This window comes from Nothobranchius furzeri, chromosome 4 (genome assembly GCF_043380555.1).
Source record: "Nothobranchius furzeri strain GRZ-AD chromosome 4, NfurGRZ-RIMD1, whole genome shotgun sequence".
Lineage (NCBI taxonomy): Eukaryota > Metazoa > Chordata > Actinopteri > Cyprinodontiformes > Nothobranchiidae > Nothobranchius > Nothobranchius furzeri.
Window position 1 is genome coordinate 7,663,885 of NC_091744.1, and position 16,394 is coordinate 7,680,278.

General features: G+C 40.5%; 1 protein-coding gene across 3 annotated transcripts in view; it reads right to left on the minus strand.

The window, feature by feature from the left end:
- Nucleotides 1-16,394, minus strand: part of LOC107390134 (testis-expressed protein 2) — a 36,863-nt gene that overhangs the window by 4,154 nt on the left and 16,315 nt on the right. For all 3 annotated transcript variants that reach the window (XM_015966706.3, XM_015966699.3, XM_015966691.3), the window contains exons 3-8: nt 4,117-5,601; nt 3,103-3,303; nt 2,540-2,870; nt 2,219-2,445; nt 1,890-2,045; nt 1,554-1,653 (exon numbers count right to left, since the gene is read on the minus strand). In XM_015966706.3, coding sequence (XP_015822192.1) covers nt 1,554-1,653; nt 1,890-2,045; nt 2,219-2,445; nt 2,540-2,870; nt 3,103-3,303; nt 4,117-5,595 — 2,494 coding nt within the window. In that variant the 5' untranslated portion in view covers nt 5,596-5,601. The remainder of the gene's footprint in view (nt 1-1,553; nt 1,654-1,889; nt 2,046-2,218; nt 2,446-2,539; nt 2,871-3,102; nt 3,304-4,116; nt 5,602-16,394) is intronic.

Here is a 16,394-nt window from a genome sequence, read left to right on the forward strand (position 1 = left end):
AGACAATAGAAGAGGACATGAGATGCCTGAAAGACAGAGCAGCAGAGGACTAAACAGACTCTTTATGCTGCTGAATTTATTAAGGTGTGCAACACTCATTGAATCCATACATGTGCAGCAGTCTCTAGCTGGAAGTAATGTTTGGGGAGGGAGGGGGGGGGGGGGGATCTCAGACGTGCATGAATCACGGAACAAGTCAGCCGGAGGAGACACTAGCTTCAGAAGGCAAGGTGTGGAGTATTACTTCCTGATATCTGGACAACTCTCCTCTGATTGGGTAACAGCAACACAACTCTGCCACTGACTCTGTAACCCTGATGTTTATCTCCACAAATAGCACAAGCCTGAAGGAGTTTTGTCATGTGGTTGAGATGCTATTGCTAACGGTTAGCTTCTATTAGCCGAGACGTTCTCTGCCGTTTCCTGGACGCTAAACCAACAACATCCTTTCCAGTTGTGAATCAAGATGAACGTTAAGTGACAGTGTGATGTAAATCTGTCAGGCTTTTCTAATCCTAGAGTTTCACCATCTATTTTCTATCAGAATCTAATGCAGGAGATAGGTGTAGGAGACTATTTTCATGTTCAGCCTGCATGAAAAACTCAGTGACAGATTATAACCCGGAATAATCATTACAAAATAATTTTCAGTGTTCTACACCTTTAATCAGACGGAGTAAAAATGATCCTGCTTCCTGTGATCACACAGAAATCATAATCAACAGAACTGTGCTCCAGTTGGGACTTCAGGTGTTTTTGCCAGGTAATAATAAAACACATCTGTTTGTGATGTTCCTCTGAGCTGGAACACTTCCTGCTCTCAATAAAGGCTTATGTGAGAACTGCAGGGAGAAAATGAGGTAGTGACTCATCACAGAGAGGAAGAGAGAAAGTAAGGGGCCCACAGAGAAAGATGGAGAGAAAAAAAGGAACGTAAAAGAAAACAAGAGAAAGACGGACGATTCCAGAGACATGACGGAAAAAGAGCACAATGCTATTTATAAATAATAAAGTGAGCTCAGGACACTTTCATATCCGTAGAATTCGTAGACAAGAGAAATATTTGTGTTTTTAATAAATAAATCTGATCAACCACATCTGATGAACTCAGTGGCTTTAGCTTCGTCACATGGTGAGAAAAAGTCACTTTTGTCTATGCAGTAAAATGTCAACAATCAAAAGAGAAGTTCTTTTAAAAACACACCTTTCGTTTCACCAGGCTGAGCAGACGACCTACCAAAAACAGGTTTTTAGCTATGATGAGACTTTAACCACTAAAACTTTGCCTTGAAAGGTTTAAAAACAAGTCTAAGGATGAATGCTGCAGCACCTGAAGGCTGATTGGTTCATATCCATCCCTACACCTGTGTCATTGCCCTCTGATGCAGATAAGTTAACTGATCCTTGACCTGAAACGTGGTTAAAACCAGACTAATAACTGGAAACATTTAGAGTTAGGAAGCTAATCATGTTAGTTAGCGGTTCAAATGCTAGCCTGACTACTATCAGTGTGTGTGTGTGTGTGTGTGTGTGTTACTGCTCTTCTCTCTTGCCTCGATAGTCCATGGATGGCGTGGATGCCCTGAGGATTCTAGGAGAGGCTGAGCCCATGTCCAGTTCTGTCAGGGTTAGCTCGTTCATGAAGTAAGGAAGCTAAAAAATAGAAAAACCCAGATCAGATAAGTGACCTACTGACATGGTTTACCACGTCTTTCCCAATACCACACAGCACTTTTAACGGGATCAAATAATTATTTGAGTAAAACACAACATGGTTCCGATGCTGACAAACACTCTGAACAACTAGCCGATTGAATCTGAATAAGGATAATAATGCTTTTCTCTGATCCAAGTTCTATCCTTGGTTACCTAACCCTCGTTACACTCACTCGGATCTTGCTGAGCTTCATCTGGATCTTTTTTGAGACCATTTCAGCCCAGCAGGGCTTGGTCAGGAAGTCCCAGAGCAGTCGAGCAACAGCTGCGTTCACCCAGGCAACGGACCCGTCCTCCTCCTCCCGGGGATGCAAAGCGCTAGTCTGAAGCTGAAAACAGAGTTAATACACACATCAGGAGAGATAAACATTTGTTCTGTTTTATTTTATCTCATGTTTTTACACATTGGTAACGAGAAATCAGCCACTTTGCGTATAATCCCAGTAGCTTTAACACATGATCTGAACTGAAAGGGGAAACGTTTCTAATGAAGCCGCTGTACCTTCTTATCGACCACGGGGCTGCCCTGCAGACTGGAGGCGGAGCTACTGGCTGCGGTGCTGGCTGACTGCTGTTTGGGCAGAAAGGAGCTCATGTAAACGGTGAAGTCCAACTGAAGCTTGCTTTTGGCACTGCCTGCTGCTGCTGAGTCCTTTGATTTGGGCAGAGATGACAGCATCTCATTGAGACTGCTGCGGCTGCTGTTGCGGCTATGCGACTTGGAGACTGCTGTTGTCAAAAAAATAAATAAAATACAGATGAATTAAATATTCCCATAACTCAGGTAATTCTAATACAATTTACGTAAATGATATTTGTTGACCTTTTTTAGTGCCTCCAACACACGAGGCTTTCTTTGACTCCACTCTGACGTGAGAAGCCAACAGAAACCTCTGAAACCAATCTTCCTTCTCCCTCCCAGTTCTCCCAAATAGGAAGAGGGTCAGGTGTGTGCTGGATGATGATGATGATGGTCGCTCCATCACTCCACTGGTTCTTTCTCCATCTTCTCTAGAGCTTGTGGACTCACTGAACTCCACCTGATCCCCTTCTGCCTTTGACATAAAGTCATCCTGTTTGCTGAGTTGAAGGCAGATGGGGTATTTTTTGTTCCAAACTCGTTTCTTGGCCAGATTTTGAGGCGCCAAATATACCTGAGGCACGTAGAAAAACAAACAAACCTGATATTCTTTTGTGAAGCTTCTCTAAATTTGACATTTTTTCATCATAATTCCAAGAAGCAAGTGGAAACTGTCACAGAATGATCTGCTGCTTAAAGATTTACAAGCTTAAAGTTGAACAAGTTGACATTTAAAAGTGACTCAGAGTTAAAGAACAACTTTCAATAAAACACATAAAGCTTTAAGGATGTTTTGTGTCACATACTTTGCAGTTGGTGAGGTCATAGATCTTCTGACTGATGAAGGTCACATCAGGTTTGGGTTCTTTGTGCGATGCGCGGCGGGTGATGTTGTGGTTGGGTTTAGACAGACGAATGGTAGAGCCCTCCAAACGAACGTACACAGAGTGGGTGAGAGTGGCGTGGTACGTCTCGGGATCATAGCTCAGGATCTCGTTCATCCAGCCCTGGAAGGACGGCACTAATGAGGTTAGGTCGCACAATTCCCTCAGAGGTTTTAGTGTTACCATTCAGTGGTTTAAAAACTCATTAGAGTCTTCTTGAATCTTAAACCGTTGGAGCGTATTTTCAGATTTTATTTTACTTAAACAGTTCTAGTTGCGATGTTGTTTCAGTGAACAAAAAAAACCCAATAAGTCGGACCCATAATTCAGTAAAAATGTTACTGTTTTTAGATATTGGATGAAAAAAAAAAGACAAAAGAGTTTACTTCTTTCTTAATGTTGCATTAATTGAAATCTAAGTCCCCCTTCATGTGAATGGTATGCTCAATAAGAGTAGGAAGCTATGTGCTTCATGTCAGACACTCCAAAAGCAACACTGCTCATGACCTGTTGTTTACTAACTTGTGGTGGTTAGAAATGACACTACGGACTTCAGCAAAGCCGGCCTATGTCTGGGTTACTGAGGAGTGCTGTTAACCCTCTGGAGGCAGGCGTTTGCAACACTAAAACCTACCTACCTGGTTACTCCACATACATATTTCATGAGCATTTTTTAACTCAGAAGTACCCCTGAAGGACTTAGTTGTTAGTCCTTTTGTAAAAAAAACTTATTTTGAGCCTGAGAGGGTTAAACACAAACTGGAATATGGGGGCTGGCTTTTCCCACCCAGCCCAGGCCAAGCTGACCCAAGTGTAAATTCACCTTAAGAAGCTTCCCTAAGTGTTTCAGTATACTTTATCCAAACAAAATGGATGAAGAACTGTGTTCAGAGTATCTCATTTGTTCAATTAAAAATCATAGGCTGGCTGACTGACCTTATAAATTTCTGGTTCTTTAATATCCACCCTGGCAGCATTCTCCAGCTTCCCCTTGTTTCTGGAACTTCCAACTACCCTTCCAGAGCGTTTTGGTCCTGCCAGCCACACAACACCGATGGCTAAATAGAATCCAAATGCGAGTCCGAGCAGCAACCCTCTGACGTAACTTGGCAGAGGTAAAACAAAACATGCATAAACTAGAGCAGTTAGGACCATAAGGGTATAGAATGGGACAGCTGGTGCAGCCTCAGCATCTTCACATTCATCATCACAGCTTGGGTCAGAACTGCCACTTAGTGGCGCTTGACTACCAGTTCGAGAAAGTCCATTGACACCATCGCCCTCGGTATCAGTGCAAGTCTCAAAGTCCTCGCTGGTCAGTATACAAAAGTCCTCCTCCTCCTGTTTTGCGAGAGCAGACATGGAGAGTAAGGATGATTTAGAGGGGCTCTTAGTGTTGGCAGGCAGATCACTGAGTGACTCAGCTGAAACGGAGGTCCAGCTGTTGGGACTCTCAACCTCCAGTTCAGGTCTTTCTTCCTCTTTGATGCAGCAGTTGTTGTTTTCCAGGGAACCATTGACCAAGGAGAGAGTGGACAGCTCTGTGGCGCTGGTTGAAAGCCCTTTGGGCCGGTAAATGCTGCCACCAACTAAACCGCCACTTTTTTCATCCATGATCTTACTCAGCAGCTGGAGAGGCTCGGCAATGGCTTCAGTGAGTCGGCGCTTGGTGTCTTCGATTCGAGCTTCGACTTCTGAGACTTTAAAGAAGCTTCGGTTATCTGGCGAGGCTAACGGCGAAGAGGGGGCAGTTTTCGAGTCACTTACTGACGTCACGGAGGCAGAAGCCATTCGGGATTGTGCAAATTGCCTAAAAAGTTGCAGGTTAAGGCGAGAATCGAGAAGACGTTGAGTTGTTGAGGAGGAAGAGGAGTCTTGGGATGTATCTGAAGACAAAGATTTGACTAGACTTTTCATGAGAGGTCTCTGTCTGACTGAGGGAGCTGGAGCAGAAGTGACCCCATCACGAGCGTCTACATCAGATGATAGAGACTTCACCAGACTGGAGGGAAAGCTCAAAGACTTGATAGGAGAAGAACTGATAGTGGAAGGTTTTTGCTCAGGGATGTGTGAGGATAAAGCTTGTGTTGGAGAACGGTTAGTGTGATTGCTAGAGCTGGGAGAACATCTGGATGAATCAGGAATGACGGGAACCTCAGCAGCAGGATCAAACATTTCCTCAATTGCCTCTACAGCTGTCACAATGTTTGAGTCACCCAGAGCAGCCGAGGCAGAGAAGTCACTTGTACTGTACAGCTCGTCTTCCTCCTCCTCTTCCTTCTTTCCCAGCGAGATGTGAACAGTGATGTTCTCCTTTGATAGTGGTCCCTGGGCGTGCAGCTTAGACCCCACGACAGGAGGCGGGTTATCCGAGGAGTGAGAGCTCTCCGCATGGCTCGGATGCTGGCTGGTCATTTCAGCCTGAAAAACAGAGAGCAGGAATTAGACATCAAGCAATTCCTTCATCATCTCTTACAAAATAATACCTGTTTGATTCAATTACTGAGACATTAGACAATGTTCTGGTCCAAGATTTTCAAATGTAAGACTTTTCTGCTCCTCAACACAAACAATAATGCCTAATAACTTTAAATAAGAATACATACACTGTAAAAAAGACAAGTCGTACGTAGGGATAAACGATATACCAGTTGGCTATTTTACTTGTATATCGGCATCAAACTTCTTTAGTGGAGCCGATTTAAAAACAGGCACATCCGTGGGCAGCCTGGTGCTGCTCCTGTATTCCTCTTAAATGTATTTTTACATATCTGAAAAACATCCAAGTGCTCTAAAACAGCTGAGATTCCTTTTTTATTTACCTGCTTTGGTCTGTTTATTGATTTATTTGATTAACTAAGATAAAAAAAACATTTTATACTGTGCAGTAGGGCTGGACAATAATTCAATACCTACACATATCTATAGACATGAAAAAGCTGGGTCAATAACAACTTCAACAAAAAGTTTCTTTTCTTTTTGTGATAACCTATCAGGTGGCTTAATACTAGACTCTACTTACTCCCAACCAATCCGAAACACAGACTCTGTCACGCTCCATCAGCAAGGCCTTCCCTTTCAGACCTAACGAACAGCTCATGACTTAAACAAGATGTTGCAGCAAGAGATGTAGGATATTGTCCCGAAAATATGTTACAGTAGTTCACCATTAAGCCAAAAAACGTTTGCTACATTTGAAGAGAATTGATAAAAAACAACTTGATTATCATAGTGTGTACATAAAATAGCCAGGACTGAATATAAAATATATTTTCTAACATAAAAAAAATAGCAATAATTATTATTATCGATCGATCAATATATATCAATCATCGATCAATACATATATACATATACATATATACATATACACATATACATACATATACATATACACATACATACACATACATACATACACATACATATATATATATATATATATATATATATATATATACACATGCATATTTATATATACATATACACATATACATATGTATATATACACATATATATGTACATATACACATATATATGTACATATACATTCATATATATTTACATATACATATATATACATATACATATAGACATATACATACATACACATATTTACATATATATATACATATATACACATACATATATATACATATATACACGTATACATATATACACATAGACATTTACATGTACATATACTTGTATATACATATAATATTTATGATATGCACATGTCTCTCCTCTGATTGGCTAACAGCAATGCAACGCTTTGCTGTCTTGTTTGTAGAGTCCCTAATGGTTAGCTTCTACTAGCGGGGTGCTCTGCTCTGTCCTGGTCACATAATCCAAACAGCCCTTTGCAGTCACAAGTCAAGGTGGGCGGGGCCAGGAATACAAATTTTCTACATGAAGTAGAAGGGCCTGACTTCTTTCTGACTTCTTCCCATCCATTTACTTTTTGTGGTAAATGCAGGCAATAGAGCTCCGGGAGTTGACATCACTTCTCCCAGCATGCAACAGTTCAAATCGAAGCAGCACCATCTTGGCAGGCAGAAGGCCGCAGATGGGCTATCTGTTATTGTCAGAAAACTCAGTCAAACGGGAAATGTGGTAGATTCCTGTTGTGCCCCAGGATGCCAGAACAGACGCGGACGAGATGAGGGAAGAGACTTCTACAGGATTCCCCAAGATCCAGAACGCCACAAACGTTGGATCATCGCAAAGAAACGCACTAGTGACCGGGCTAAAATGAAGCTGTGGGATCCCGAGAGTAAAGGTTTTCGCTTATGCAGCAGGTATTTAAACCAACGTTTCCTCAACTGTGTATGGTATTTATTTTAAATGCTTTTATTATGATTCTTGGTGGGCTTCCTAAACTTATTTTGGCGTGGCTTTTTCTGTCTTATTACTCATAGCAACAAGTAAACACACGTAAAACGTTGCCTCGTGAGTTCTGCGTGCTGCCGTTTACGTGTTTTATGATAACAGCAATTAACCGGCTAAGCTGTATTTCATTTTTAAGCAATGGTTGATCAGTTGTCAGATCACACATAAAAAGCACTTTGGATTGCTATTATCTGTCTCACCGAGACAGATCTCAGACAGATACTGAGACGCTCCTGCCTGACATATTTATTTTATTCACGGGAAAAAAAAAATTAGACTAGTGATTTCTCTTGGAGTTCAGTTTATACATTCAAACAGCACAGCACTCTATTTAAACTACTTACATGTAAATCTGTTATTTGTCCATCCATCCATCCATTTTCATCCGCTTATCCGGAGTTGGGTCGCGAGGGCAGAAGCCTAAGTCGAGAGGCCCGGACTTCCCTCTTCCCAGCTCCCCCGGGGAAATCCCAAGGCGTTCCCTGGCCAAGTCCGCTCTGACAGCTTTTGGCGTTTTTAAAATGTATCCCAGGGGTATGGTATGGGCCGGAGATGTTTAGTCTATTTAATTTCTGACTATATAAAACGATTTCTTCGGTTTTAAAGTGTGAAGTAAACTCCGACGGAGTAAAATCCAGGCCGATCCCGTTCATTTTGTTTACCTTTGTTGCCTGCCAACATGGCGTCTACTCTCTGAGAGTCACGTGACGTCCGGAGCTCTAATGGGGTGGAGGAGAATTTTTATGTTTAGAATACAAATGAAACTCAAGAGTAATCCATCGTATTAAAGAACTAAATATTACACCGTTTCTCAATGAACAAGACCTTTAAACCAAACCTTAGCTGGTTTGGTTTTATTCAGAGCAATCAGGCATCTTACTAAGGTGCACTTTCCAGGGTAAGAATACAAACGCATTCACACAAATAAAAAAAGGCTATAAATATACAAATATAGGCAAGATTAAAAACCCAAGCTCAACACATTCAACCTGAGAACAAGAGCTAAACTATACGGATGCTAAGGCTTCCCACTGAAACCACAAACTTTACATAACTGTCAGTAGTAAAGACGACAGAGCACCTTTTTGCATCCTCTGGCCACATCACAGACTACCTGTAGCACCTTTATGTGTGCACATTCAAGGACTTCCACTATTCTTATAAAGGTGTTGTCAGGTGTTGTAATTACATTTACATGAAAAATCATCAACCAAAGGCCAGATAATATTTATAAACTGAGATTTTTTGAAATTGCAAAGCTTGTTGGTGCCTCTAGGATTGTATTACTAACAAAAATTAAGATTTTCTTTAGGTTGGTTACGTGAAATACACCCTTAAATAAAATAACTTTTATATGAAGTGTCAAACAAAATAGATTGAGTATTTAAAGGGGCCATATTATGGAAAATCCACTTTTTGGAGTCGTTTACCAGGTGATACTGTTATTCCCTTATGAGGAAAAACAACATTTTGGGCTGCAAATTTTCCAATTTCAGTTGTTAATTTTGAGTTTTACTTTGAAAATCCTGTAAAGCCTTAATGGAAACTAATCTCGTCATCAGGCCCTGCTCCTCTCCTGGAAGCGAGTCTCTGGTCTGAACCCGGTCTTCCTTGGCCAGCTCAAGGTTATGTGGCTTAGGTGACTAGCATCATGTGGCAGACTTGGTAGTCTTGGTAGTTAGAGTGCTGGGCTAGGATGCAGTTTTGCGCAGCTTTGCATCCTGGTCTGAGCATTAACGTTTTTCTTCTATTCTAGCTACACTAGCCAGTATGATGTTTTTAGCCCTTTATTGGTAAACAGTTAAAAATAGGGAATGTTTTTATTTATCGATTTTTTTTGCTAGGGTTAGGGTTTTTTAGCCAGAGAGTCCATGTGAGACGAGATGAGTAAATCAACTAAAATGCTGCTTGGAAGTGACCAAATTCAAAGATGTTTAGGGACAAAACATATTGCAGAAAATAATCAATAAAACTAAAATATAAAACAATGAAATCTGCGTCAACTGGCTAAATAAATTACTGCCACATCAGCAAATGACAAAACTGAGATGGCCTTATCCACTGGACTACCATAGCAGATACAGTAACCAACTTGCCTAAGACGCTGTTGTAGACGCGTTTAGTCAAAGCAGGCGTGGGCAGAGTTTCACTGAAACAAAGCGTTTTATAAGCGTTATATAGCTTCACTGGCTGCCAGTGAACTTCAGAGTTCATTCCAAGATCCTGGTTCTGATGTTTAGGGCTTTACATGGACAATTAACTTGCATTTAATAGTGCCAATGGTAATATTTTGTCATGTACTATGTCTACCTTTGGTAGGGGGCAAAAAACAACATACTTAGGTTTAAAATAGCATGTATTTTAACACGTAATAAGTTTAAAAATTGTATTTCCTTCAGAATAAACTAGTTTGTAAAGCATTCAGTATCAGTCTAGAATCACGTTTCCATATCAAGGTCAAGTATCCTGGCAGCTGAATGCATGAGATGCACAAAATGAGCGTGCACGTACAATAAAAACAACCCATTGATCTCACTGTCTACAAATCCATCCATACCTTAACAGAGTGTCAAGTTGACACACACATTCAAAATGGATCCACGGCAGGTTTATTCTGCAAGCTGCACAACAGGTTACTATGGAGAAGCAGCTGATGGCGGTGCAGTGTTTATATACAACCCTAAAACAACCCTAAAATTTTCTTTGAAAAATAAAGTAAGCTTATCCTCGGTCGACATTTGCTTTGTGGACTGTTGTAAAATCCAAACAAAGGACATCACATATTCTGTATTGGAATCATTTAGAGTAGTATGTGGTGACAAAACAAATTTCTTGCTCCATTTCGGACTCTGTTGTAAAAATAGAATAAAGGTGCTGCCTTGCTGTTACTTGTGTCCTTGTGTTTTATCTGAACAGCAGAAGTGGCATCATGCTTTCCAGACTCAGCTTCTCTTCTCTCTGTCACACAGGTCATGGGTTAGCTTGTTAGCTAGTCAGGAAGTCTGCCAGTCACCTCCGTCCCCAGCTAGTCAGCTTCTGGTCGACACAATGAGCAGCTGTATCAGACTCAAAAGTCTTAAGTAGCACACAGGGAATAAAGAGATATAGTGGGCAAGATATTTTATTCATAGTACATATAATACTGTATACAGTACTTAATGTTGTGTATCTGTTCTCCAAGCCGATTAATACATTCATTAGAAAATATAGCAGGAGTCTGTACTCAAGCCTTGACAAGTTCCTATAAGGTTTAAGTTTTTGTAGATGGTGACATGTTTCTGTCCGATGGCGTTAGCTTGGTTCATTTACCACCCAAGGCCGAGAAAATCAGTCCGCTGCTGGTTAAGCAGTCACCTCAAAGAAGCTTTTAAAAAATATATATATACAATATATTATATATATATTATATTTATATATATATATATATATATATATACATATATATATATACATATATACATACAACTATACATATATATATACAACTAAACAAAATGGGGACTTGTTTCTTATTTGATAGATGCTGCAGCCAAATTTGCATTTAAAAGTTTAACCTCCTGAATTTTGTTGTTTTTAAGTTCAGTCGGACTCCGACTGTCGGAGAAACAAATGTTGCTGCGATCTGTGTTGTTACTGCCCTTTGATCTGCATTCAGTAAAGTGTTATTAAAGAAGGCACGGCAATTTCAACCTTTTTTAAATGTGTAAACATTATGTTTAGACAGTACTGCAATAAAAAAAGGGCTGCAATAATATCGCACACCGCAATATTAAGCCACCCTGAATCACCGCAGGAGGAATTCCTCAACCGCGACCAGAGCCGGATTAACGCAAAGGCAAAGTAGGCACGTGCCTAGGGCCTGATTGGCTGGATGGGGCCCAGACAGAGGAACAAAATTAAAAATAAATAAATTAAAAATTAAATGTACAAATGTCCTATGATAGAATTTGTAGCTAGGACTCCTATCTACAATTTGTTTCAATATTTATTTATTAACTAAAAATAGTGACAATGTTTATCTTAACCATAGACCGTTTCAATGGCTACAGTCACATTAAACCTCTGGGGACGAGTATACGCGTCTTTTGAACAGGTCTTATTTGGGACGCTGTAGCAGCAAGACTCCGCCTCCCTGAGTTTCGGTTTCAATTTGGCTTTAAAAAGGAGATTATAAACTACACCCCACTTTTTAAATTTTGTTAATAGGCAACGTAAAAGCGGAGTTAAACTAAACTAAAAAACGACCTATTTTTAGACAATCTGATAACTTGTCAAAACAGCAGTTTAGTAATCCGTGAGCGGGAATGTGCTTGTGAACATAAAAAACCCACACAAAAACATGAGATCCTTTTGCTGTTGGTAAAAAGTATCATTTTGTAGCTGAGAGAGAGAGGAAGGCTGCACGAGTAATGAGATGTGCGCAAAAAGGAGCCGCTTCGCGGGGAAAGTAGTGGCGCGAACGGAGTAACAACAAACAGTTAGACAGATATTGACGGTAAACTTCATATTGTGGAGCGATCCGGACAGATATATTGTCGCTGCAGTTTAGCAGGCTTTTACTAGGCTTTAATAAAGGATGATGAGAAGGATAAATGTAAACCAGGCAGTTCAGATAGTACAGCTGTTTTTGAACTGGAAGCAGAGGAAGTGGACGGAGACTCGCAGCCGGAGTCTGAGGCAAACAGCGAGGATGTTGATGACGATGTGGCAGATCCATCCTTCCTCATAGAAGAGTTGGGTCATGATGAGGTAGAGGATGAAGGCAGAGATCCAGCTCCTCGGAGATCCAACAAGAGGAGTGTGGCGCCGCGCAGCTGTCAGATCTCGGCGTGAGACAGAGCCACTCCCCACTCCAAAATCCATGTATATTATTGCCAAATTAATAAAATAAGTATAAATTCAGATAGTCCAGGTTGTCCTGAAAATAATGATACCCCATAAGGCAATATTTATTGTTTTTATTAGAAAATACAAAAGAAAAACCAAAATGAGTCAAAAACGGTGATTTACACTCTGGATCCCAGAGGGCTAATAATTTTTTTAAATTAGTTATTTGCTATATTTAGTCATAATTTTTATAAATGTACAGTCTAGATTACCATTCTAAATGATAAAAACATTCGTCATAAATGTTTGTTGGTTTCACAGTAAAATAAACAACTTTTTTCCAATTCAAATTTTATGTTTTTGAGTGATTTAAGGTCTAATATGCAACCCCTTTATGTCCAAATATACAAAATAAGTATAGATTCATAAAGTCCAGGTTGTGCTGAAAAGATTGATACCACATAAGGCAGTGGTTATGGTTTTTATTTTGGAAATAATACAAAGGAAAACTCACGGCAAATTACACCCTGGACCCCAGAGGGTTAAGGCGCCACCCAATGAAGGACGTCAAAGTCAGAGCGGGACACAACAAAGCTAGCAGGTGTTTTTGAGTAGGCTAACTTTCAAGATGCTTTCGGGTGTGGCAAAACATAAAAAATAAATGAAGAGGAACTAAAGAAGAGACAGCGGGGGGCTTTACAGAAGTTTCTGTCGGGCTGCTCGGGAAACCGTCCGACAGCTGTGAACCTGCTCGAGTCAGCAGAGCCAGAGGCCGGGCCCAAGTCCGACCCGGAGGAGACACGACCCAAAGACGTGGTGGAAGATGCGGCGGAAGACGCTGTAGAGCCAACGCCGTCAACATCAACGCCTTCACAGAAGGACAAACTGGAAGAACAGCAGCCAGCCAGAAGTGAGCCCAATATACAGGTGCTGGCCAGTAAATTAGAATATCATCAAAAGGTTGAAAATATTTCAGTAATTCCATTCAAAACGTGAAACTTGTACATTATATTCATGCAATGCACACAGACCAATGTATTTCCAATGTTCATTACATTTAAATTTGATATTCATAAGTGACAACTAATGAAAACTCCAAATTTGGTATCTCAAAAAATTAGAATATTCTGAAAAGGCTGAATATAGAAGACACCTGCTGCCACTCTAATCAGCTGATTTACTCAAAACACCTGCAAAGGCCTTTAAAAGGTCCCTCAGTCTTGTTTTGAAGGCACCACAATCATGGGGAAGACTTCTGACTTAACAGCTGTCCAAAAGACAATCATTGACACCTTGCACAAGGAGGGCAAGACACAAAAGGTGATTGCTAAAGAAGCTGGCTGTTCGCAGAGCTCTGTGTCCAAGCACATTAACAGACAGGCGAAGGGACGGAAAAAATGTGGTAGAAAAAAGTGTACAAGCTCTAGGGATAACCGCACCCTGCAGAGAATTGTGACGACAAACCCATTCAAAAATGTGGGGGAGATCCACAAAGAGTGGACTGCAGCTGGAGTCAGCGCTTCAAGAACCACCACGAGGAGACTCATGAAAGACATGGGATTCAGGTGTCGCATTCCGTGTGTCAAGCCACTCTTGAACATGAAACAGCGCAAGAAGCGTCTCGCCTGGGCCAAGGACAAAAAGGACTGGACTGATGCTGAGTGGTCCAAAGTTATGTTTTCTGATGAAAGCAAGTTCTGCATTTCCTTTGGAAATCAAGGACCCAGAGTCTGGAGGAAGAGCGGAGAAGCACAGAATCCACGTTGCATGAGGTCCAGTGTAAAGTTTCCACCGTCAGTGATGGTGTGGGGTGCCATGTCATCTGCCGGTGTTGGCCCACTCTGTTTCCTGAGGTCCAGGGTCAATGCAGCCGTCTACCAGGAAGTTTTAGAGCACTTCATGCTTCCTGCTGCTGACCAACTTTATGGGGATGCAGACTTCACCTTTCAACAGGACTTGGCACCTGCACACAGTGCCAAAACCACCAGCACCTGGTTCAAGGACCATGGTATCCCTGTCCTTGATTGGCCAGCAAACTCGCCTGACCTTAACCCCATAGAAAATCTATGGGGTATTGTGAAGCGGAGGATGCAATACGCTAGACCCAACAATGCAGAGGAGCTGAAGACGACTATCAGAGCAACCTGGGCTCTCATAACACCTGAGCAGTGCCACAGACTGATCGAGTCCATGCCACGCCGCATTACTGCAGTTATTGAGGCAAAAGGAGCCCCGACTAAGTATTGAGTGCTATACATGCACATTCTTTTCATGTTCATTCTTTTCAGTTGGCCAACATTAGAGAAACAAACATTTTTTCATTGGCCTTTAGAATATTCTAATTTTCTGAGATACCAGATTTGATGTTTTCATTGGTTGTCACCTATAAATATCAAAATTAAACGTAATAAACATCGGAAATACATTGGTCTGTGTGCATTGCATGAATATAATGTACAAGTTTCACGTTTTGAATGGAATTACTGAAATATTTTCAACCTTTTGATGATATTCTAATTTACTGGCCAGCACCTGTAGTCTTATAGGAGCCTCAAGACCCAGAAAGGGTATTAACAACTAGTTACCCATCTGATCCTGCAAAGTGGTACCAAACTGATGACAGGATGCATGAGTACTTTGCACTAAACCATCCCTCTCAAAATACTGGATATTCTTCGGCATCACAGAGGAAATCTGGAGACATGAACCGAAGCTTAACCAAGGAACATTTCTTCAGACGTACCAAGGAACATTTCCTCAGACGTGTTTCTGCTGTGATTGAGGCCTGTGTTGCTGGAAGGCTGAAGATTATTCAGTAGTGGAGCATGCTAAATGGTTTCCTTGGTAAGTGTTGCTGGTTTTATTAATTATTTGTCAAATATTTTTTATTAATGTTCAAATAGCAAAACAATAAGTTCACACTCAGAAAATTGACACAGAATTTCTGATTCAGCAGAGGCAAAAACAGCCTGAATGAGCATAAAGCAAGATCAAAACTTAAGATAATGTTTTCATTTTATTAAAATACTTTCTTTTAAGATTATAGATTGTATAAAATTTATACTGTAATAATTTAAGCTGTGTGTTTATAGTTTGTTTTCGAGCCTTTAAAACATGCTTCAGTCCATTCAAATGAATCCATTTATTCTTGAATGTCTTTCCACCATCATGTGATTAATTTGTCATAATTAATAAATGTTGTAAGCTATTGTATTTAGCAGAAAATCTTTTTAATTAAATGTAGTGATTAAATATAAACAGAGCAAATAAGAGACACATATTTGCTCTGTTTACATAGTTTAATGACACCTAGTGGTTATATACTGGTACCGCCTTGACAATGACACTTCCAATCGATAAGATGAGGATCATTTATTAGCATTTAATACAGCTGTGTAATGACGTATAAATTATTAATATTAAAAATTTGTCTGATAGAATGTTTTACATACAACACATGACTTATTTTGGCATACAAACAACCAATTTGTAACCAAAGACTAGGCTACGTAAAATGTGAATGAACTTTTATAAGTAAATTTGGTAAGTTTCAGATTTCAATTCATTAAATAACATCGATGGGGGGGGGGGGCTAAAAATGCAGCCTGCCTAGTGTAGTCCATTTATTTAATCCGGCTCTGACCGCGACAGCCCTATGTGAGAGTGTGTGAAAAGCGTCTTTGGGTGTCTAGAAAAGCGCTATATAAGTTCAATGCATTATTATTATTATTATTATTATTATTGTTATTAGTTGACTAAGGACCTGGCTTACGCACATTTTGGACGTGGAGAGCACCTGCAGTGCTGCTGCTGAGAAGGATAAAATTATGAAATCCTGCAGCAATATCACTTGTACTGCTTGGTTTTCACACAGAACAAGACCCCCCACACGCACACACTTGCACTGCCTGAAGCGCAGAATACGGAACGCAGAAAATCAGCAGGGGGACAGATTGAGACAGAATGTCATATGTATGTGACAGTGTGTCCTGTCA